Source organism: Artemia franciscana, chromosome 10 (genome assembly GCF_032884065.1).
Source record: "Artemia franciscana chromosome 10, ASM3288406v1, whole genome shotgun sequence".
NCBI classification, from domain to species: domain Eukaryota; kingdom Metazoa; phylum Arthropoda; class Branchiopoda; order Anostraca; family Artemiidae; genus Artemia; species Artemia franciscana.
The window spans coordinates 31130977-31156245 of record NC_088872.1 but is presented as its reverse complement, the minus strand read 5'-3'; the positions used below and the strand labels follow the sequence as shown (position 1 = coordinate 31156245).

The following is a 25269-nucleotide window of genomic DNA, read 5'->3' as shown; positions in this document are numbered from 1 at the left end:
ATAACTTACAAGTCTCGGGGCATTTTATAATCTTAAAAAAATCCCCTTCGATCTTACTCTTGACCTTAGTCTCTGTTCAATTTTAGAGGAGCTAAAGGTCAGACATGGTGCTAAGTGGTACTTGTATATAAAAATTTTACACAAAAAGGGTAGAAAAGTCAAAAATTTACTCCATTAAGTAATTCAGCAACAGGAAGGACCACTCAATAAACCAGAAAAAACCATAGTACAAAGTAACATAATAAATAGGTAAATCAGCGTCATTTTAATTAGTAATTGAAGTTGAGCTACTTTTTCTCGACATTCTGCCATGCTTTTCTGTGTTTTCGTCAATCCTGAAAAAAGAATAAAAAATGTCAGTCGGATTTCATTAATTCATGTATTTTCGTAATCCAACGTCTTTACCTTTTCGTTTTCCTTTTCACAAAACCATATATATATATATATTGCGCAATGCACGAGTAATTTTAAATATAACTGAAATAAATGACTTACATATATAGTTCATTGATTCAAATGTTAAGTACCGATTACAGCCCGAACATGTCAGGTTTTAATATAATCTTAATTCTCCGTATCTTATTTCCTTTAATATAATTTTCTCTAATTATTACCGTCACCCTTCTGTAATTTATCACATTATGTTCGACTTATTTTTGGTGACCACTCCTTCCACTCCAAGAAGAAAAATTCGTTAATATTCAATAGCTTTTCAAGTGATTAAGTTTTCATCAGCAACGCGTGTATTCAGAACACAAAGGCAACTAAATCCTTTAGTCCCCTTTCTTCTATCAAATATTTGATTCGCTGTAATATATGGAGTCTGGAGGTTTCCAGCCAAGGTGGTCACAATAGGCCTAGCCCCTTTCCCAACTTTCTGTTGAAAAGTTTAATAGCCATTTTGAATGATGTTATTAGTGTTCATGTTCAGTGGAAATTCTTGGTAAATTTCAAGTTTTGCAAATTTCAAAGCTACAACTTGGATTGAGGAAAATTTTAATGGCGGATGAAAAGCTTTCTTAATTCTTTTTTACCTTTTTTTTGGTCTGAGATACCATTAATTTTCTTGTGCCACCCTTACGCGATGAATTAGAGTGTCTGCTTGTCCAAGATGGTCGGATAACCTCCGAGCCTATTCTGCCATTGGGGCTGCATGCGCCAAAAAAAATATCATGACATCTTCGTCTAAGAGGGCTGGGTGTAGCCATCAAAGCCCTTCCAGGGCTGGAATTGTAAGGATACGTACAAACAAAGAGGGAGAGAGAGATAGAAGGGGGAGGGAGTTGATGAGACACATTGATTGCCATGTCAGTACTTTCTATTGTTCAATCTTTTACTTTCTATTGTTGGATATTCTACATGATATTCTTGCTTCTGACTTCCAAAGCATTGACATATTTTATCCAATTTAATTCCTCCGATTAAGTTTTTTATTAAATTGAAATTAACACATTTTCCTAAAAGACGTTTTTAATTAAAAGTTAAGAGCCATATTAAAACCTAAAAGGAGTAGATAATGAAAGTATATAATGCTTTTAGAACAGAAAGTAACAAGATAAGACCAGAACTACCTAGGCATTCTAAACACTAGAGACAACTATTTGGCGACAGCAAGGTTTTTGGTGTATTACCAGCCCCCCTAACACCCTCTCAACAAAAACGCATGGTCTTCTTATACCAGGAAATGATACTGTTAAGTTCCGAGCTAGCCGAAGAAAAAGTGTTCTGACTCTTTTTGGACTTCAATATTGATGGGATGGGGGCATGCTCGCAAACTGAGATTATATCTTGAGCATGGTTCGTATAGCCTAAGCACTTCCCGACACAAGTTTCAAGCCGATCAGGAAGAAATTCTGTCCTTTTTGAGGGAATATGTCTCCAAATTAAAACTAAAATACTTTCGCATATTAGGGTCCCCTTGGCCCAAGGATTTTATTTCAAGTACCAACCCCTTAAAAACAAGTTTAATAGTTCTTGTTTAGTACTTTCTTGGGTCCTACTTTCAGGGAAACAAACTTTCTCTTTTTCAATTTTTCCTTCTGCTCTTGGTTCTTAATGACAATAATGAGTTTTGAGGCAATCGCAAAGAAAAAATACTCTTAGCCCTTTTTGTAGGCCCGATTTTTGGGAGGAAGCCTTTGCCCCCTAAAAAATTGCACATTAGGTTACTCTTTGCTCAAGGACTTAAGTCTGGAAGTTTCAAAATTATCTAGGAAAAAAATTTTATGTCAATTTCCGCCTCCTTAGCAACTCCCCCTCCCCCGGGGAGAAGGTGCTCTTCTTGGCAGATAAGGAAGGGAAACATCCCAAAAAATCAAACAATCTTAATCAAAATTAAACCATTGGATTCAGAACATCAGAGAGCCCCTACTGTAGAGGTTTCAAACTCCCTTCACACAAAAATGTGGAATTTTGCATTTTTTGCATGAAGAAAGTGTGCGTTCGTGAACGTTATCACAGATGCATTTTTTTATGTCTTTTTTTTTTGCCACGTACCAAACCAGTGATCCTAAAAGGTCGAGAAAAGGCTCATTTAATTGGAAATAAACATTTCAAGTACCCTTATTAAGTGACCAGGGCAATTAGTCCCCTTCCCACGTCCCATTTTTCCCCAAATAGATCCGATGAAAATTTTGAGATAGCCATTCGATTTAAAGTAGTAGACAGGTCCAATAACAATGCCTCCCTTATAGTCCATAGAAATATGACCCCCTTAGTCCTTGAGGAAAAGGCTACAAGTTATGCGATTTGCCAATTGTCCACACATAGTATTTGTTATTGGGAAATATACGGATTTTTTTTGTAGGTATTTTCTGCGGGGGGGGGGATCTTCCATGGGAAGAATTTTTTGCGGGAAAGAAATTTTCTTAGGGATGAAATTTTCTAGGTGAAATTTTATTCAAGACGTGAAGGGAGGGAATTTTCTGGCATGATTTGAAAACGGCCATAAATTAAATATAAAAAACTTGTTTTCTCAACTAAAATTTAGGGGATAAATTAAAACTTAAACAAACAGAAATTACTCCTTTAATGTTGGGGAAGGGGCTATCCCTTCCTCATCCCTTGATTTTTACGCTAAAGTTTTTATTTTTTTTTCACAATTCTCTAAGAAAGACTCTTCAAACACTAAGCCCGCTGTACTTGAATGAGAAATATTTTATAGAGCTTTAAGACTTCAGCATAAAGAGCGAGGGTTGACAAAGGGACAGCTCACCCTCATACACGGAGAAATTTCTTTTTGTTTTAAGTTTTAATGTTGCTCCTTACTTTCAACTAAATAAAATTAATTTAATTAAATAAAAAAAAATAAGTATTTTCAACTGAAAGCATAAGCCAACATTAAAATTTAAAACGAACATAAATTATTCTGTATACGGGGAGATGCTACTTGTACAACCAGTTGAAAAAACTTTTTTTTTTATTTAATTTCTTACTTTTTTTCAGTTTCCACTTATTAAAGAGAGTGGGATAGAAAAAAAAGTAAAAAGAACATACATCAAAACTACCCATATAAAATAGTGATTTCCCTTGTCGGTCAAAATGGGGGACTTCAATTTTCCTCTGTGGGTTTTTCAGTTTAATGATTTTAACGATACACTTTTCGTTTGATCTGCCACCGTTAATGAGGTTTTTCAAGCTCTTTTTCGAAACTCTCATTAATTCGTTCTCGCAATAAACGTTAAATTAACCAAAATAATAGTTACCATTCCTAAATCAGCTCTAAATGACAATTTTTGTCTGCTAGATAGTTTTTTTTTTAAGTCGTTTATAAACTTTTGGTTACAATGGGCCCCGGTTCACTCTCTACTAGGTTGCAGCTGTCGCTGCAACCTAGTAGAGAGCATTATATTATGTAGTAGAGAGCATTAATGCCCTAGTAAAGGTCATTATATTATTCATTTTGGGTGTTAAATTTTAATTAGAATTCAGGGTGTATGTCGTCAATCTTGGATGATTGAGCAAGATTATACGATAAAAGTTGACATGGCCTATTAACATTGACGTGAATGAAAATACCGACTAGTTTGCCAAGGGCAACAATAGATCACATCATCCTAATGTCAATATAGATTAACTATGTACCTTATTTTTGTTTTCGCCCACTCCCTGAACATTTGAATTCCTTCATCGCTACACTGATGATAATAAGGCAATTCATTCTTGAGTTTCTCCACCCATTTGTACAGATTTGAATATGCTTTGTAGCTGTAATCCACTCCTTCTAACTGGGTGACAGTCGCTAAAAGAGCAAAATCGGCTATGGTCAATGTGTCTCCAGCAGCATATGGAGTTTTTTCGAGGTAACTATCCAAATAGTCCAAACTTTGCTTCAGCGCGTTTGCTTTTTGAGGGTCAGACACTCCACCACTGCACAGCTGTGGCTGCTAAAAATTTACAAAAAGATATAATAAGCTACAACAGTAAAAAAAAAAGGCACGCTATGAGGGCTTAAATTCTTTCAAAACTGATTTTTATGTCGAACTAGCTGTAGGGGTGGCGCTTCGTGCCACCCCAACACCTTGTTGGTGGGGGCGCTTCGCGCCCCCCAAGCCCCCCGCGCGCGTAAGTCGTTACGCGCCATATTAGTTACGCGCCATTGTAGTTGTGTCCCACCTGTGAATATATATATATATATATATATATATATATATATATATATATATATATATATATATATATATATATATATATATATATATATATATATATATATGTATATATATATGTCTTTAACTACGTAAAACTTGCGAATATACAACATTCTTCGATGTCCCATCGTCTGTGCATATAAATAGATTGTCAGGTTTACCGACTCTTGAACATGCAAGATAAAATTTTCCATGGGAAAAACAATTCGTATTCAGATCTATACCTCATTATTCTAATGATTGCCCTTGAGCTTTGTTGATGGTGATTGCAAATCGAACATTCCCTGTGTCCCCGTCGTCATTTATATATACCCCGGCGTCCCCGTTGTAGTTGTGTCCCTGTGTCCCGGTCGTCATTTATATTCCCAGTATCCCGGTCGTCATTTATGTCCCAGTCTGTAATTTCTTTTTGAGCGTCCCGGTCGTCATTTATATTCCCTGTGTCCCGGTGTCCCGGTCGTCATTTGTGTCCCGGTCTGTAATTTATCTTTGAGTGTCCCGGTCGTCATTTATATGTCCCGGTCGTTATTTGTGTCCCAGTGTCCCAGTTGTCCCAGTCTGTAATTTCTCTTTTTATTTTTTTTTATTTTTAGTTTTTTTGCAGTTTTTACCTTTTTTTAGTTTTTAGTTTTTTTTTCTTTTTTAGTTTTTAGTTTTTTACCTTTTTTTTAGTTTTTTAGTTTTTTTTAGTACCTTCTTTTTAAGTTTTTTTTGTAGTTTTTTTTCTTCTTTTGTATTAATGCTAAAGCCAAGGTTCGAACCTGGAACCTCTCGGACCTAGAACCTGGAACATAACGCTTTACCAACTCAGCAACTTCAGCTTGAATACATTCGTTTTTGAATTGGTATATGATGACTAGCTTCATGACGACATACAGCTTAATCCTTATAATGACGTCACTCGACAGACAGACAGACAACTTATTTTTATATATATAAATGTGAAAAAGTGCGTCTTTTGGGTGATTTTGGGAAAAGATTAAGAGGTTGAGTAGCTTTGTATATCTTAAAAATTTTTTTAACTACATTCTGGCCGGAGTCGTGACTTTTTCGACTTTTTTTACTTTTTTTGACCGGAGTCGTCATTTTTCTCTCAATTCTGAAAAGAGATCCAGGAGCCCCTTTGAGAGATTCTATAAAGTTGTGGAAGTATGGCTTTCAATTCAGAAAAAAAAAGATTACGCTTGAATGATTTATAAGTTGGATTAAAAATTTATAAAAAGAAAGTCTGGATACTTAGGGAATGGGTTATTCACATTTCCCCTAAAGAACTTTCGTCATGGAGCTAAAGTGTATATACTCGAGGGCATAAGAAAAAAAAAATCCGCAATCAAACAAGTCATACATACTAAAGTTTTATTTCACAGAGACCAAAGGTTTTCAAATTGTTGTTTTTTCGATTGTCAAGAGATAAGGAGGGAGTAATTATGTATTCCTCCCTCTTTACATTAAATAACGATACGAAAGGCCTCGGAAGTTAAACTTTAATCTAACTTGTCCCACATATAATTAAAAGTTAACCAAACAAACCCGCTAGTTTAATGTGAAAAATCGTTCATGAGCGTTAGTGTAGATGTCGACGGAATAAATTTATCATTTGCATACTTTCTCTATAGTATTATGCATGTCAGACGACATTTAGCTATTTAATGATAGTACTATACTGAATTCCTTCACCAAGTACAGGTTTTATGTTTTAAGTAACCATTATAGTTCAATTCTTCTGCCTTTGTTTATAGGTATCGGCATAAATAAAGTAAATATGAGAATTTTATAATTGGAATTGTTGTTCAATCGTGATAGAGAAGTTCTTATGTGCTGCGTTTTGAAGAAATAAAAATAGGGAAACTCAAACAGGGACTTTTACAATATTTTTTTGGGGGGAGGGAAGGGGAGGACGGATTTACAAAAGAATTTTTTTCAGGCTGGGAGGGGGGTTGATATGAAAACTTTAAAATAACACATCAAGAATTGGTTTACTAACACTTTTTGTTATGTTTTACGAGCCAGAAAACATTTCAGGGGGGATTCTAACCCCCGAAAACCCCCTCCCCTCCCCGGATGCGGCCTTTCACTCAAATAATTTTTATTTACAGCACCCATTTATGAATGTCAAAGAAAAATTCTTGCGTCAGCGATAAGAACCAATAGACTAACACAAGGCTTGATGACTCTACTAGACGTTTCAAAAGTCTAGTAGAAGAGGAAAACATTAGGAAATATTATGAAAATATATCCTTGTTGCATCCTATCCCAGATAGTGAATGTATGCATGTATGCGCTTTGTGTTGGTCGGTAAGAGAAGTCAGGTACAGTGGCGTCAAATGGAGATGAGCTTAGACCCCCCCCTCATAGACCCCCTTGACGTAACTTTTAAGCGAAAATATGATTTTTAGTATTTTCATTGATAAGAAGAACCCCTCCCCTTAGATTTTGAAAAAAATACTTTGAGCCCCCCCCAGACTTTTGTTAATTGATGGTGCTGGTCAGAGGATGAGAAATCCCAAGCCAATTTCAGTGAAAAAAAGGAAATCTTCTAGAAAAAGCTAGGCTGCGTTTGTTTCTCTTGATCAAACAATTCGTGGTAACGAACTGTAAGGAGCGACCCGGCTCAATAGTAACCGAAACTCTAAAAAATGAAATCTTGATACCAATATATACAGCAAAAGAATTGGCTTATTATGCTCATTCCAAATATATAAGTTTCACCAAGTTTAGTCTTACCCATCAAAGGCTAAAAACTGAGCAAATTTACCTGATTTTCAAAAAAAAGCGTAACCCCCCTAAAACTCATAGAATCTCAATGAAATTCACACCATCAGATTCAGCGTATCAGGAAACCCTCCTGCAGAGGTTTCAAGCTCTTCTCTGCAAAAATGTGGAGTTTTGTATTTTTGCCAGAAGAAAGATCACGGGTGCGTGTTTGTTTATTTATTTTTTATTTATTTTTCCGCAGAGGTGATAGTATTAAGCCAGTGGTATTAGAATTCTGGGAGAGGGCCCATTCAAACGGAAATTAAGAGTTTTAGTGTCTTTTAAGTGACCAATAGGGATCATGATGACTAAGGAGGCTGTCAAGTCTTGTTTAGGCTGGGAAGCTATTATTAATAGAATACTAATCACTCATTTTATGACCTAAAAGTTCAGGGTATCAGTTATAGTAGTAGTCTGGTCTCTGTAGGTAGCAAATTACTGATGCAAAGTACGACTAATGCCCCGATAATTACCACACTCTCTATTGAAAACATAAAATCGACAAGAAAGGAAGAAAACGAGAACAATTAACAGGCAGTGAAAAAGTTGAAAAATTATGCAAATATTTCGGTCAAGACCTCCGCTTGACCGTCCTCAGTGCGGAATAAAATTGATAAAAATATAAAAAACCAATCCTTAAAACCAAACACAAAACTAAAATAGGATGACCTTTCTTGACCTTCTTTGACCTTTCGGTGAAAACCGTTATTCCACGCCTGCAACGACGACGGTCAAGCGGAGGTCTTGACCGAAATATTTACATAGTTTTTCCACTTTTTCACTGACTGTTTATTGTCCTCGTCTTCTTCCTTTTTTCGCGATTTTATGTTTTATCGCGATAAGCCAGTGTGGTCTCAGAAATTATTTAGACTCACTCTTATCACCTTTCTTATACAGTGGTTTAATTAGGGTTTTCCTAATATCGCTAGGTACTTCCCCTTTTTCAAAAATCTTCAGTAACTTATTTCTAACCTTAGAACCGCTACATTTAAGAATTTACCACACCCTCAGCACAGCCATATTATTTGTAATACTTTTAGTACTGTCGCTAATTCTTCCTCACAAAACAAATCTTCTTTCACGTCCAAGGTATCATATTTTTTTTTCATTTTCCTCTATATCTTTTCCTGCGATTCTATCTCGGCTTAGCAGAATCTCAAAAAATTATACCCACCTCTACTTAACTCTTTCCTTATCACTAATTGTGGCACCGTTCCTATTATAACTGGGACAAGTCCGGATTGACTACTACCTCTCCATTTATCAACATGCTAGTACAATATTTTACTATTATGCCGGCTAGCCGCATCTTCCAGATCCTCGGCAATTTTATCCATGACCTGCCCTTCACACCCCCTTAGTTCATATTTTAATGTTTTCTCCACTTTGTCTACATTCCTTTTGTTTTCATATCAAGTATCACTCAGATAATTCTTGTTTAAGCCCTTTCTTCTGTCTATTAAACCTCAAGCTTTTTAACAAATATTCCTAGCAGCGCTCCTAACTATCATCGCGAAGACACTATCAGCAACTTCACAAATTCTTTTCCTAAAATTATTCCATTCATCTTCCACATTGTCAAATTTTAAACTCTCCAGTTTAGTACTCAACTGTTCCTGGAAAGTTTCTCTCAAATTTTCATCCTGGAGTCTGCCAACATTATAACTTTCTGGCAGGTAGTTACCCTTCTGAAATTTCAGCTTTAAATTAACCTTAGACACTACTAGATGGTGATCTTTACTTTTAACATCAGTAAGAGCACTCCTATATACCCTAGTATCTAGTATCTTCGGTTTACAATAACATAATTAATAAGATTTGCTGTCTTACCATCACGTAAATACCATGTTAACTTATGAGCCACTTTATGACCTGAGTGAGCAAGATGAACGAACTTTAAGAGGTTTTGCGAGTTCAGGGAGCTAGAATAGGTTTAAAGATTAATGCCAAAAAGACTAAGTCACTAAGGCTAGGAATAAGTGAGGATGAAAAGGTGACGCTGGGTAACGAAAAGATTGATCAGGTGGACAGATTCAATTATCTTGGTAGTATTATTAGTAAAGACGGTGGGAGCAGTCAAGATGTTAAAAATGGAATAGCAAAGGCTCAGGGTGTTCTCTCACAGTTAAAAAATGTTTGGAATAATAGAAAGATAAGTCGACAAACCGAGATTAGAATTCTGGAAGTTACATTGACGGCAGTGGTCAAATATGGCTCTCAATTTGGGCGCTCCGAAAAGTGGATGAAGATTTGATAGATGTTTCCCAGAGAAATTGCCTAGGGATTGTTCTTGGTACCCGGCTGACTGACCATACTGAGCCGGCTAGGGCACGTTTTGCGGACGAAGGATGACAAATTGCCGAAGATTGTCCTTTTCGGTCAACCGTCTAGGGCTAAGCGAAAAGCAGGGCGTCAACGTTTGGGGTGGGAGGATTTCATAAAGAAAGATTTAAAAGGAACGGGAACTTCCTGGGAGGGTGTAACAGGGAAGCTTCGAATAGATTGGGATGGAGGAGGAGCATGTGTAGCTATGTTGGCCTTAGGCCGCTTGGTACTGCAGTGAATTGTTAGTGGTAGCTGTAATAAAAACATTGGAGGGCGACTAGGCCCCCTCCCAAGCCCCTTTTTTCTCAAAATCGTCTAATATGGCCATTCTGTTCAGCATAGTTGAAAACCCGATGTCTCGGGAGATATCATAACCCCCCACATCCCCTGAGAAAAAGGTCTTTAAGTTATAAAATTTGCCCATTCCTTATGTATAGTATTTGCTATTGGGAAATATGCATACATTTTTCGGGTAGGGGGGGGAGAATTTTCTGCTGGGGGGATTTTCCATGGGGAGGAAAGTTTCCAGGGGGTGAATTTTTCATGAGAAATTTTACACTGGGGAATTTGCCAAAATTCCTAAACGAAATTCTTCTCATGTCTTGCTTTCTCTTTGCCGACCCAATTTTACACCCGGAGATGTTAAGGGTAATTCCCCCCCGGGGTGAATTTTCAGCACAAATGAATTGTTTAGAGAATGTGTCCATGGGGAGGACGGTCTTTCCATGGAGGTGGGACCACATTTACTGGCATTATTTAAAAAACGATCAGAATTTGAAATATAAAAAAACAATTTTTCTCAACTGAAAGTAAAGAGCAACATTAAAACTGAAAGCTGACATAAATTATTGTGTGTATGAGAGGGGTCGCTCCTCCTCAAAACCTCGTTCTTTATACTAAAGTTTGAATTTTGTCCCAGTTCCTTAAGAACGACTCCTGAAACACAAGATTCGTTTAATTAGAACAATTATAAGCTTTTTTTTAAGAACTATAAAACTTTAGCGTAAAGAGTAAGGTGTCGAGAAGGAGCAACCCTCCTCATATAGGTAATAATTTCTGTTCGTTTTGAGTTTTAATGCTGCTCCTTACTTTCAGTTGAAAAAAACTTGTATTTTTTTAATTTAATTTCAATCTTGAGCACAGTCGAAATGAAAAACGATCCATAGCTTGACAAAACGGCAAAAATTAAGTTAAACTTGTATATGGATGAAGCAGAATTTTCCATGGTGTCTTTTTGAATTCGCATCGCCCCCTCTGAAATCAATTGCAGATTACATGCCCGTATCAACATAACAGTAAATCAACCAATGCTGAAAAGCAAACAAGGTAATCCGAGTAGGGTTCACAATGGAAAACGCGTTGCTCTCTCTCAAAAAGTGACTACTCCGGCATGTACACCGAGTACAAATCACCTGGAGAAATTTGAATTTTATGTGCATCCTGATTTCCATCAATGTTTTCAAAAAAAGATTTAGGAACAACAAATAAATTAGCCCAAGCATTTTTCCAAGCATCCAATTCTTCTGAAGGTGTTTTACAGTATGATTTACCCGCTAACTACATGACCTTGTTTACACATTCAACAAAAACAAGTTTTTTTTCAATTGAAAATAAGGAGCAGCATTAAAACTTAAAACGAGGTGAAACTATTCCATATATGTCGTTTAACATTCTTCTGAAGGTGTTTAACAGTCTGATTTACCCACTAACTATATGAGCTTGTTTACACATTAAAAAAAAACAAGTTTTTTCAATTGAAAATAAGGAGCAGCATTAAAACTTAAAACGAGGAGAAACTATTCCATATATGAGGGTGGATGACCCTTCCTCAAACCCCGTTCTTTACACTAAAGTCTTAAAATTCTTTCAAAAATACACCTCATTACAATCTAACAGTCCTTGTGTTTGAGTAGTCTCTCTGGAAGAATTCTGACAAAGAATCAAACTTTACAATAAACAGGGAGAGTTGAAGAAAGAGCAGCCCCTCTCATATACGGAATAATTTCCATTCGTTTTAAGTTTTAATATAGCTCCTAAATTTTTGTTTAAAAACGTGTTTTTATATTTAATTTCTGAGAGTTTTTGAAATCATGCCAGGAAATCCCCTTCCCACCCCGCGTATAATTTCTCCCGAAAAATTCTCCGAGAATCTCTCTTCCCCACGGAAAATTCTCCCATCCTCAAAAGAAAATACCTCCCAAAAATGCTCGTATACTTCCCTCTAGCAAATACTATATGTGAACAATGGGCAAATTGCGTAACTTACAGCCCTCTCCCCAGGGACTATGAAGGGTCATATCATCTCCAAAGGCACATCAGGTGTCTTTGGAGAAGAGGGGCGTGTGAGGGGGGGGGGCTATTTGCCCTCCAATCCTTTAGTTCATTTAAGAAGGGCACTACAACTTTGATTTCGGATCAAATGAGCCATTTGCCGATCTTCTAGGATGACTGGTTTGATACGATAGCCCCCGGGAAAATAAAAGACAAACAAAATAAATAAAAAAATAAATACGTATCCGTAGTCTTTCTTCTCGCCAAAAATGCAAAATTCCACATTATTGTGTATAGAAGCTTGAAACCTCGACACTAGGATTCTCTGATATGCTGAATCTAATGGTGAGATTTTCATCAAGATTGCTTGACTTTTCGGGGGTGTTTTCCCCCTGTTTCAAAAATTGGACAAATTTTCTCAGACTCTTTGCTTTTGATGAACAACATTAAACTTAATGAATTTTATATGTATTCAAACTCAGCATAAAAATCCAGTTCTTTTGATGTGTCTATTGTTACCAAAATTTTGTTTTTAAGAGTTTCGTTTACTATTGAGCCGATTCGCTCCTTACTTGCAGTTTGTTACAACGAACTACTCGTAAATACAAAATCCGTTTCTTACCATGCCTAAACAAGAGCTAAGAGCTCATATGGCACTTGTGACGAGGCAAGAAGAGCTAAGAGCCAAGAGATCATATGGTATGAGCTCTAGCAAAATTCTATAAATCAATAGATTGATTTAAAAAGGAAAATAAGAGGCTTAATGCCGGTCAAGATTTAAAATAAGAGCTCTGAGTCACAAAGTCCTTCTAAATATCAAAATTCATTAAGATCCGATCACCCACTCGTAAGTTATAAATACCTAATTTTTTCTAATTTTCCCTCTCCCTTTTGCCCCCCAGATGGTCGAATCTGGGAAAACGACTTTATCAAGTCAAATTGTGAAGCTCCCTGACACGCCTACCAATTTTCATCGTTTTAGCACGTCCAGAAGCACCAAACTCGCCAAATCACTGAACCCCTCCCCTCAACTCCCCCAAAGAGAGCGAATCCAGTATGGTTCAGTCAATCACGTATCAAGGACATTTGTTTATTCTATCCACCAAGCTTCATCCCGATTCCTACACTCCAAGTGTTTTTCCAAGATTTCCCCCTCCAACTCCCCCCAATGTCAAAAGATCTGGTCGGGATTTGAGGTGAATCAAATGAGGTGAATCCTCCTGGATGAAGAGGTGGGGACTTGTAAGGATATTTTTTGGTAGGGGCCATGGTTGTATCGAGAAGTGGAGGGAGAGCCATAGTGCGTATTTATTTTTGAGGTGATATGGGACTCAGCATGCAGTTTTTGCATAGAGATGAGAGATTAAGTATGTTATGACTGTTATAAGTTTTTTTTAATAAACCAGAATGAACTGAACTGAACTGAACTGAGCTCTGAGACATGAATTCCTTCTAAATATCAAATTTCATTACGATCCGATCACCTGTTCGTAAAATAAAAATACCCCAATTTTCACGTTTTCCAAGAATTCCGGTTTCCCCCTCCAACTCCCCCGAATGTCACAGGATCTGATCGGTATTTAAAATTAGAGCTTTAAAGCGCAAGATCCTTCTAAATATCAAATTTGATTAAGATCTGGTCACCCTTTTGTAAGTTACAAATACCTCAATTTTCAAAATTACCCCCTTCCCCCAACTCCACCAAAGAGAGCAGATCCGGTCCAGTTATGTCAGTCATGTATCTTAGACAGGTTTTGATTCTTTCCATCCAGTTTCATCCTGATCTCACCTCTTAAGTATTTTCTAAAATTTCTGGTTCCTCTCAACTGCCCCCCTCCAATTACGCTGGATCCGGTTGAGATTTAAAATAAGAGATCTGAGTTACGAGATCCTTCTAAAAATGAAGTTTCATGAAGATCCGATCACTCCTTCGTAAATTAAAAATACGTCATTTTTTCTTATTTTTCAGAATTACCCCCTCCCCCGCAAATGAGCGGATCCGTTCCAATTATGTAAATCACGTATGCAAGACTTCTGCTTATTTTTCCAACCAAGTTTCATCCCAATCCCTCCAATCTAAGCGTTTTCCATCATTTTAGGTTTCCCCACCCCAAACTTCCCCCAATGTCACCAGATCCGGTCAGGATTTAAAATAAGAGCTTTGAGACACGATATCCTTCTAATATCAAATTTCATGGAGATTCAATCACCCGTTCGTAAGTTAAAAATACCTCCTTTTTTCTAATTTTTCAGAATTAACCCCCCCCCCCCAACTACCCCAAAGAGAGCGGATCCGTTCTGGTTATGTCAATCAAGTATCTAGGACTCGTGTTTTTTCCCCACCAAGTTTCATCCCGATCCCTCCACTCTAAGTGTTTTCCAAATTTTAGGTTTCCCCCTCCCAACCCCCCCCCCCCCCCAATGTCACCAGATCCGGTCGGGTTTAAAATATGAGCTCTGAGCCACGATATCCTTCTAAATATCAAATTTTATTGAGATCCGATCACCCGTTCGTTAGTTAAAAATACCTCATTTTTTTAATTTTTCAGAAATACCCCCCCCCCCCCCAACTACCCCAAAGAGAGCGGATTCGTTCCGTTTATGTCAGTCATCTATCTAGGACTTGTGTTTATTTTTCCCACCATGTTTCATCCCGATCCCTCCACTCTAAGTTTTTTCCAAGTTTTAGGTTTCCCCCTCCCAACTTCCCGCCCCCATCACCAGATCCGGTCGGGATTTAAAATAAGAGCTCCAAGATACGATATCTTTCTAAACATCAAATTTCATTGAGATCCGATCACCCGTTCGTAAGTTGAAAATACCCCATTTTTCTAATTTTTAAAAATTACTCCCCCCCCAACTACCCCAAAGAGAACGAATCAGTTCCGATTATGTCAATCATGTATCTGGGACTTGCGCTTATTTTTCCCATCAAGTTTCATCCCGATCCCTCCACTCTAAGTGTTTTCAAAGATTTTAGGTTTCCCCCCTCCAACTCCCCCCAATGTCATCAGACCCGGTCGGGATTTAAAATAAGAGCTCTGAGACGCAATATCATTCCAAACATCAAATTTCATTAAGATCCAATCACCCGCTCATAAGTTAAAAATACTTCATTTTTTCTATTTTTTCCGAATTAACCGCCCCCCCCCCCAGATGGTCAAATCGGGAAAACGACTATTTCTAATTAAATCAAGTCCGGTCCCTGATACGCTTGCCAAATTTCATCGTCCTAGCTTACCTGGAAGTGCCTAAAGTAGCAAAACCGGGACTTTAGGTTTTCCCCCTCCAACTCGCCCCAATGTCATCAGATCCTGTCGGGATTTAAAATAATAGCTCTGAGACACAATATCATTCCAAACATCAAATTTCATTAAGATCCAATCACCCGCTCATAAGTTAAAAATACTTCATTTTTTCTATTTTTTGGGAATTAACCGGGCCCCCACTCCCCCCAGATGGTCAAATCGGGAAAACGACTATTTCTAATTTAATCTGGTCCGGTCGCTGATACGCTTGCCAAATTTCATCGTCCTAGCTTACCTGGAAGTGCCTAAAGTAGCAAAACCGGGACCGACAGACAGACCGACAGAATTGGCGATTGCTATACGTTACTTGGTTAATACCAAGTGCCATAAAAATACGATGGCGTTATACTAGCCCATAGTGAGAGATTGAATAACTAAAATGTAACCATGACCGTAATATTTTCAACTAAGTATTTATCGTCATTAAACAAGAACAGCCTTCTATTAAACAAAGAGTATAGCCCTATACGCAAAAACATATTAAATTACAAATAACTCTTGTCAGTTACCTCTTGACGTTAACACCTGTATTATCGTTTTGAATTTTAACATAAACTCTATGAAGTAAAAGAGAGTTATAGCGTTTAAATTACTATGTCTTTCCCAATGTAAATGAAAGTCGTCCCAAAGGGTGGCTGTTGCTACACCCTACACGATGAATGTCGCAGAATTGCTACTTCTGTCTCTCGTGAAAAGCTAAGTTGGAGCTATTTATTTTATAAAGATCCGGCAAATTAATTTGTATACCTATTTTGTTCGGCTCCGCAATCATCTAATTATTTTTTTATGATCTTTGCTTGAATAGGATTGCCTTATTCAGAATAAATAATTCATGAAACGATTATCAAACTTTCTAAAACCAGCACTTTGATCTTATCCAAAATTAAATCGAAGTCGAAATCAAAAACGAGCCCGCCCTGAAATGAGATAATTCTGCGCTATTTTGTCTTCCTAATTTGGGTAACATATTTTTGTATAGTAGAACCATCAAACTCACTAGGCGACACTTAAGCATTTATTGCTACGCCCATTGATGTCACATATTTATGAATCCATTTTTGTCAACTAATAAGGTTACTCATAGGTTCAAGGATCATTTCTTAGCTTCATACGTAGAAACAGGCATCTTAAAGATGCCTAACAGCGCATATAATACTCACAGTTATCTACTCATAGTTATACCTCCTCTTTGCACCACATAGGTTTTTATGGCACTTGGTATTAACCAAGTGACATATAGCAATCGCCAATTCTGTCGGTCTGTCTGTCTGTCGGTCTGTCTGTCGGTCCCGGTTTTGCTACTTTAGGCACTTCCAGGTAAGCTAGGACGATGAAATTTGGCAAGCGTATCAGGGACCGGACCAGATTAAATTAGAAATATTCGTTTTCCCGATTTGACCATCTGGGAGGGAGTGGGGGGCCAGTTAATTCGCAAAAAATAGAAAAAATGAAGTATTTTTAACTTATGAGCGGGTGATTGGATCTTAATGAAATTTGATGTTTGGAATGATATTGTGTCTCAGAGCTCTTATTTCAAATCCCGACCAGATCCTTTGACATTGGGGGGAGTTGGAGGGGGAAATCTTGGAAAAACACTTGGAGTGGAGGAATCGGGATGAAGCTTGGTGGATAGAATAAACAAATGTCCTTGATACGTGATTGACAGAATCGTACTGGATTCGCTCTCTTTGGAGGAGTTGGGGGGAGGGGTTAAGTGATTTGGCGAGTTCGGTGCTTCTGGACATGCTAGGGCGATGAAAATTGGTAGGCGTGTCAGGGAGCTGCACAATTTGACTTGATAAAGTCGTTTTCCCAGATTCGACCATCTGGGGGGCAAAAGGGAGAGGAAAAAGTAGAAAAATTAGGTATTTATAACTTATGAGTGGGTGATCGGATCTTAATGAATTGTGATATTTAGAAGGACTTTGTGACTCAGAGCTCTTATTTTAAATCTTGACCGGAATTATGCCTCTTATGTTCCTTTTTAAATCAATCTATTGATTCATAGAATTTTGTTAGAGCTCATACCATATGATCTCTTGGCTCTTAGCTCTTCTCGCCTCGTCACAAGTGCCATATGAGCTCTTAGCTCTTGTTTTTTATACCTCTTGGAATCATCAAAGTTTTTTCTCGCACCAACGGTTTTACTGAGACTACTTGATAACATCGTTTTTACCTATAAGTGTGTAAGGCCCTTAACGAGAAGAAAATCATCGTACTTGTTAGATAATTTTGGGCACTAGGATGGCATTATATAAGAAGAAAGGATAGCGATGGGGCAAATCCTCCAATAAGATTTTTCCAAGGACCCCTCTTCTCCGTGAACCAAATTAGACTTAGCTCATTAAAAAGAAAAAAAATCTTATATCAATTTCTTTCAAGGTTCGGGCCCAAAGGGTTTTACCCTTTTCCTTCCTAAGAAATAGCTCTAATTCTACATTTTTTGGAGAGTTGACAAAATAGCTTAAACATTTATTTTTACTAAGGATACGCATAAAGAAAAGCAGAGGGCATAATTCACTTGTCCATAAGACTAGAAAATTATGAAATTTTCAAACATTTGAACAAAAATGATGTTTCTCTGTCAAAAATTGTTTTTGCTAACATTGGCCCCACGATAGTTTTTGCAGGACAAACTTACCCCCAGATCATTTTTGTAAACAGTTTTCATTGTAATTTTCATTACACCTTCCCCGTTCATCATCCAAAAAATGGGCATCTCTCCCCTCCCATACTTGGAAATTGTCTTATGTGAGGATTATTTTGGGGCCACTCAACAGGGTTTCTCCGCAGGCTCATGCTACAAAAAATGCCTTTGTTAGAGTTAAAGGGGAGTGGGTGAAGTTTCTCTCTTTAATACCTATACAGGATAAAATGTGATTTTCTCAGGTTTTTAAAATGGGGAGCTGAATATCTCCGGATAAAGGTTTTTTTCTCAACCATGGTAATTCCAACGGTGAATTCTTATTCCAATCCCGAGGCATTTTCAAGCTGTTTTAAGAAGTTCCCATAACTTTTTTTTTTTAAATAGACTTGTAGAATTAAGACGAATCAAAATAATAGTTATGGTTTTTGAACCAGCATTAAACGACAGTTTTTTTCTCACGAAACACGTTTTTTACATACGTTTCTAAATTTTAATTTCCTATGGATTGAGGTTCGCTTTTCACTAGGTTTTTTCACGACACAATTTTTCGTTAATGGGCTTCTAAATTTCTAACTTACTATGAACTGAAATTCACTCTTTAATAGGTTGCTCTTAGGGGGAAGTCATGATAAATTAAGAAAATATACAATAAAACTCGGGCTACCTCGTTTCGGGCAACCAACGATTATTTATTTTATTTATTCTGCTTGACGAATTCCAGTTGGAGAAGACTACACCAACATTGACCCTCTAAGACAAAATCCTACTTGGGGCACCAAACGTATGCACACTAGTTAAACCAGAAAACTATAATATTCCTAAATGAACTCAACCACTACTGGTGGCACATCGTTGGACTATCAATGACCTACCTTCCCTCAACAGGAGACTAAACCTCATTACACATGGAAGAAAAGAGAGAGTTCATTTGCAAGGTGTGTGTTTCCTATTTTCTAAGCGAGCTGAACAGTGTCTCCTTACCTTTCCATCCTGTCTCCCAAAGCATCATCACTGTCCGTGTCCAGGCCCACATTACCATGGCTATTATCCATGTATATGCCCCAGAATTGTCACTGAGTGATCAAGAAGCCAATTACCAGATTTATTCCCAAGAAAGATGTTATGTTTGTGGTTGGGGCTTTCAACGCCATCGTAGGCCAATCAAATGAAAGAATTGATAAAGGTGTGGATAATTTTGGTCATTGGTAGCAAATAAACAAAAGTGAACTTGTCGTAGGCTTTTGCCACGATAATGAACTCTTTACAGCAAATATTTTGTTTTGTCACAGAAAACGGAAATTCCGTTTTGTCACAGACCCGGAAATTCCCTGAAAGCCGCAGAAAAAGCATGATTGAGTCTGCGTAATTGTTTGCAATTGACAGAAATCATCCATCCTGAGCAAAGTTTGTATATTCGGCGGTGATCTCGATTCAGACCACATTCTAATCAAGCCTGAATTTTGTTTGTGTCTTCGGATACCCTATAACCTCAAGAAAACTCCAATCACTGACAAAATAGTACGAATAGTCAACGAAAGTACATCCATCATAAGAGACTCGGCTTGGGAAATCACGGAATCCAGATTCACTCGGATAAACCATGGATGATCCCTGAAATCATAGGTCTTTTCGCCCAAAAGTGTTCCCACGCTAACAAATACGATAGAAGAAGGAAAGACGAATGTAAGAGGCTGGAACCCTTAACAGAAAAGCTATCCAAAGAGCTCTTCCGACAGAATGCCAATGAAAAGTGTCACGAATGTAAAGAGGCATTCCAAAAATATCGAACAGGCAGTAAACTGATACTTCCATACTGTTAGACAAACATGGACTCCCCATCCTAAACTTAGGGGAAAGGAGAGAAAGATGGAAGGAACCTACAATGACGCCCGACCCAAGCATCATATCATCTTTTTCACTAATATGTTACCCAACAGACCCGGGTCCTCCTCCACCAAGAGATAAAGTATTTGCAGCCACAAAACTCCTGAAGACAAACAAAGTTCCTTGTCCGTATGGTATTTTATAAGAAATGCTAAGATTAGGTCCAGAGGAATCAACTAACATCTACCACAAGGCTATAAGCCGTATCCTGGAGACGTTCTGCTTCCTCAGGTCCTATGAAAACGCCAACATCGTCCCTCTTTTAAATAGCTTTCGAAAAGATTGTTCCACCATGGATCGTGCATTCTCAACTCAGCAGCTATTAGAGAAATACAACGAGTAGGCGAAACAACTGCTATTACTCTTCATTGATTTTAAGCAGTTTTATCTACTGTATATAGTGAGAAAAACTCTGGCACACTCTACTACACTAAGAAGTACATAAAAATACGGTTTTCCTGATTGGAGACATATACTCGAAGTTTCAGACACCCGAGGGACTGAAGAGCAAGGAAAGCCAGCGCAAAACGTCGAATCCTTCGTCTAACAAGGCAGTCACGTAGCCTCACAAGGCAGACCTGGGTAGCTCTAGCTTCAATTGCCTACTACCAATTTGAAACGGGAAGGCACTGTTGACGTCTTTGAAGGTCCAACTCTTTCACTCTCTATTAATTCCAATAGCTCTATGCTTGAGTGAAGCTTTGTCAAAAAACTGACGAAGAGCGAAAAAGCTCTACATTCCAAATATGTGCCTTCTCTGCATAATATGGATAAACTAACTTGACCAGTGTCAAATGACCTCTGTGAATTCATCTGCTGCTCCCATACTACTAAGGAGTAGACTAAAAGTCAATAGCTCCGCTGGATAGGTCATATTCAACGAATGACAACCAACCAGCAGCAAAAAATTGCCTTCGAAAGAGGGGTGCATTACACGCATCCCCAGAACCAACCTCATAAGAGATGGACTGATGGCTTCCAGAGCTATAACCTTCACCAGCTACTTCAGGTCAGGCGAAGTTAATTCGAGCATCGTCACCATACGCATCGGATTGCCACAACAGAAAATTTCTCAATTCTTCCTCAAGAGCCGGACGGGATTTAAGTTACAAATTTTAAAATAAATTGACAAACCAAGTCTTACTACGGCATATCTTTCAAATACTGAACGACTTGGTCAATCTGCGGTAAAATTACCACTCCAACCTACTTCCTAAAACTATTCATTTTCAAGGTTATTTATGCCCGGGAAAGGATTTGCACGCACCGTACATTTAAACTCTGTTCAGATCTTGAACAAGTATGATTCTGACCAATGAATTCACAGGCCCTTCAGCAGAGCCGTCCTCACCTTGTTTGAGCCAGATAGCTTCATGATGAGTTCATAGTAACATTCAAGCAGACTTCCCCCATGATATTGTCAACTGTTGTTTGACTTTTAATGTGACTTTACTTCTGCCTCTTTTACTGTACAATATCATTCTTTAATTTTTTTTTGGAATTTTTTTCGGAGTCTTCTTTATAATTTAAGACTACTAAGGCACCGTATCCCTGGGTAAGAACATAAAAACTACCTAAACATGGCTATCAGGAAGTACTAACGTGCTTTTATGCCACGATCACACCGCGCTTCCATTTTGGTTTTAAGGAAATATCAATTTTCCCGGCTAGCTCAGAACAAAAATTGAAATTTTTACTTTTTAGGGATTTGGACATAAAAATAAACTTTTTCTGAAGTTATTCTTAACATTCTCTTAAAAAGATAATTGGCTGCATTTTTGAAATGCTGTTAATCAATCATTGTGCATGAAAAACAAAATCCTCGAGTCATATACGGCAATTATTTCAGCTCGTAATTTAAATAATTTTCTTATAAGCAATGTTTCAACACAAGCAGTTACAGTTAAATGACTCAGAAGCATTTGTTCGGCAGAGATATTATGTGGGTGGGATCAGCTTTAAGCAATATTGTTTAGCACAGCAGATAAACTAACTCCTTGCCATGACTCAAGTTAATACAGAATACTATACCACAAAAAGTAAAAGCAATTTCAAACCTGAATGGGGCAGAAATATCTACAAATGAAAAAAAACGAACATTTATTACCAGATATAAAGGTGGTTATGTCACCACCTAAAAATCCCAAAAAGGATATTTTTGTTCACGCTTTTCTGGAGACTGAAACTTTTATGTTGCAATTCAAAACCTCCCACAAGATTTTTAGGTTACCCGTTCTATGTGATAAGGAAGAGGGAAAAAAATCATCAGAGCCTATGCAATTTGGTTGACTTAGCGCTTTGTAAGTGATGTACCTCATATATGGCACTCTTTTTAAGGGTCAAGGGTGATAGGACAACTAGCCAGACCCTCCAGTATCTTTGTGTTAACTCACAGCCACAAACCACCGAGGACAAGGGCCCTAAATTATTCCACATAATACAAACATGTTTTCTTAGGTTAAACATTTTACAGCTAATCAAAAGCTAAATCACTAAAGGATTTGAAATATGTATTCGAGGTTAAAACTGGTTCCTTTACCTATCCACCCCTCCCATTCCCCTTCAGCACGAATTTTTCAACAGAACCATAGGCATGCCGTACCGGTTTAAACTGTATCTTTAAGGGTTTTTAATTTTTATCACTAGAAGGTAAAGAGATGGATCATGGAAACTTTGTACAGAATGAGATTAGCCGCGGTTCGGTACAAAAATGATAGATGCCCAAGCTGCGGAATATCGACGGCACAGTAAAGCTAAGTCCTGACATCGTCAGGAATCTCGATGACCACATTGAAAACCAGAGTTGATTCCTGACTAGATACAAAACAAGCAAATTTGGCAGTGTGGGCTGACTCACTGTAAACACAAGCTAAGTTCTGGCTCAGTGCAAAACCCATCTAGGTCCAAGCTGCGGAATATCGTTTCTTGCGATTCCAATAGGAACTAATGCTTGACTTGGTTTTTGACCAAGAGAATTTTGATGACGTACTGAACACTCAAACTAATTTATGATTTGATGCAAATGTGATCGAAGGTTTATTTCAATGCAAAGGTGAGTTAAGTGTTCACCGACTACAAAAATGAGCCAGGTTCTGATTCAGTGCAAGGACAACTTAAATCCAAACAGCGGATTGACTCACTGAAGACATAAGCTAAGTCCCAACTCGATATAAAGCAAGCCAAGTCCAAGCTGCACTTAACCTTCCCTCACTGTAAATTGTTTTGTAGAAAAGTATTAAGATAGCATCTTGTTTAAATCAGAAACATCCAACAATTTTTAACCTCTATTTTAAGAAGCACAAAGTTAGCCAGCGACCTCTTCGGTACCCTCTCCTTGTGCAGCCAACTTTTTAGTAGAAAGATAAGCATATTGCATCTTCTTTGATATAAATTAGGTTAAGATGTTCAAAAAATATTTTTAAAAAGGCCAAAAGTGAGCCCGTGAGTCCTATTGGAGGCAGGAACTGCTCCTACGTTTCCTCAGATACCCCCCGGCCAGCCTTTTAGCGGAAAGACAGAAAGATATTTTTTTTCCATCGACTTGGACTTATTGAGAAAGTACCTTGAGCCGAAAGAATGAATGGGACAAATTTTCAGAAAATAGCCCCAAATTCTTAGTCCCACCTATCTTCCGTACGGAAGTTCACTGAAAATTTGTTGCAGTCATAATAGTCAAAGAGGCCACATTCAAGGAAACTCCCCAAGAAATTTAGATCGTTGGCTATTTTCAGACCAGATAGTGAAGTCCAGGAAATCCATTGTTTTGAAGAAACGTCAAGCCAAAACAAAAAGATACGCTCTTTATCATTACAAGAACGATCAAAAGAACGAACAAAAGAACGATATTTATCATTACAAGAAGCGATCCAGTAATGGGTTCTTTGACATACCGATGACATCCCTCCTCGAGACCTGAGTTATATCAATATGTCAAAATTTCTTTTTTATTATATACATAAAGGAATTATTTTGGGTTCATTTTTTCTCTAATGCTCCGCTTTTTTAAGTGTTGTTTTTACGGGGGTCAACAAACAAATTTATTAATTAGCAGGTTCCAAAGAATTCATAGTAAAGGGTTCCCCAAACAATGCAACCTTAGGCCTCATAGCATCTGGACTGTAGAGGTAACTGATTTAACCGTATTGAAAGTCTTCTTGGCTTCAAGTGTGTTTCAGCCAAATTTCGAGCAAATCCAAGCAGTTTTGATTCTTTGGACAAACCAGAGAACTCCCCTGTCTCAGGCAATCAGCCTCAGGCAGTAAGAAAAAAAAATCAAACCCAAACTTTTGTTTGCCCTGCTCTGATCTACTACTTATTGGCTCAGCAGCTTTGCCCCCCCCCTTCCCTCGACCCAAAGACGTCACTTGTTTGCCTTTGTGCAAACAAAGCGGGTAATAATTCCATTCGTATAGCCTACTTTACTGAAGTATTCTTAGATCATACCTTTAGCAGAAATATATACCTGTAATCTCAGGGAAAAAATGTCCTTTAGTAAAATAAAAGTTATTTTATTGATAGACCTAAAATTAATTTCATGAAAAGGTGACAAAAATAGAAATTCTTTTATAAATGACAGTTTCTTTAATATTCCTTCAAACACATTAACAGTTATAGATAAGACAGATGAGATATATTACTTGGCTCAGAGCCAACTAAAGTAAGAAGCAATGTCCCTTCAATACATTACCTTTTATTCATTTTTTTCCCTGGACCATCCGTAAAGAAGGGGTGGTCGCAGAACCTTCAGAGGGAACTCATTCAATTGGAAATTGAAAGTTCTAGTGCTCTTTTTCAGAGTTAAGTGATTGAAGGGCAACCAGCCATCTCTTGAACCCTCCGTTGCTACTCGAATCCCAACTCAAACCCCCACAAACCTCCAAGACACCTGATCGAAATTTAAAATAACCACTTGGCCCAAAACAGTCGAAAGGTCCAACAATATGCCTTCTCGGCTGATTTGACCTCCACAACCTCTGGAACAAGGAACGTAAATAATGTAGATTTCTAATTGTTTACACATAGGTTTTGCAATTGAAAAGGGCGAGCTATGTTGTAGGGTGTGTGATTGGCTCTAAACTTCCAGGAATGATTCTCTTGACCTTCAGGATCAGGTATTCTTTTTTTGAAAAGGAAGGGGTAGGGGTCAAGAAAGGAGTCAACAACCGTTGTTCTTTACCAGTTTAAACTTAGCTGCAAACCCTTCTCTCACGAGAAGCCTAATTTACAAAAAAGCTTTGGACAAGCGGCTCCCCCCCCCAAAGAGAGTAGAAAAACTCCTTTTCCGATCGGCTGGAAACTTACATCCTTAATTCTTTGGGCCAAGGGAAACCCGATTCAGAAAGGGGTGAAAAAATATTGCTTCTCCCTGAAACAGGCCCGGAAAAATTGATCGAAAGACTTTTGGGAGAGCATTCACTCAATTGGAAACTCA

General features: G+C 37.8%; 1 protein-coding gene across 3 annotated transcripts in view; it reads right to left on the bottom strand.

The window, feature by feature from the left end:
- Positions 1-150: 150 nt before the first annotated feature.
- LOC136032066 (glutathione S-transferase 1-1-like) overlaps positions 151-25269 on the bottom strand; it is a 78816-nt gene continuing 53697 nt past the window's right edge. For all 3 annotated transcript variants that reach the window (XM_065712186.1, XM_065712185.1, XM_065712187.1), the window contains exons 5-6: positions 4084-4385; positions 151-335 (exon numbers count right to left, since the gene is read on the bottom strand). In XM_065712186.1, coding sequence (XP_065568258.1) covers positions 266-335; positions 4084-4385 — 372 coding nt within the window. In that variant the 3' untranslated portion in view covers positions 151-265. The remainder of the gene's footprint in view (positions 336-4083; positions 4386-25269) is intronic.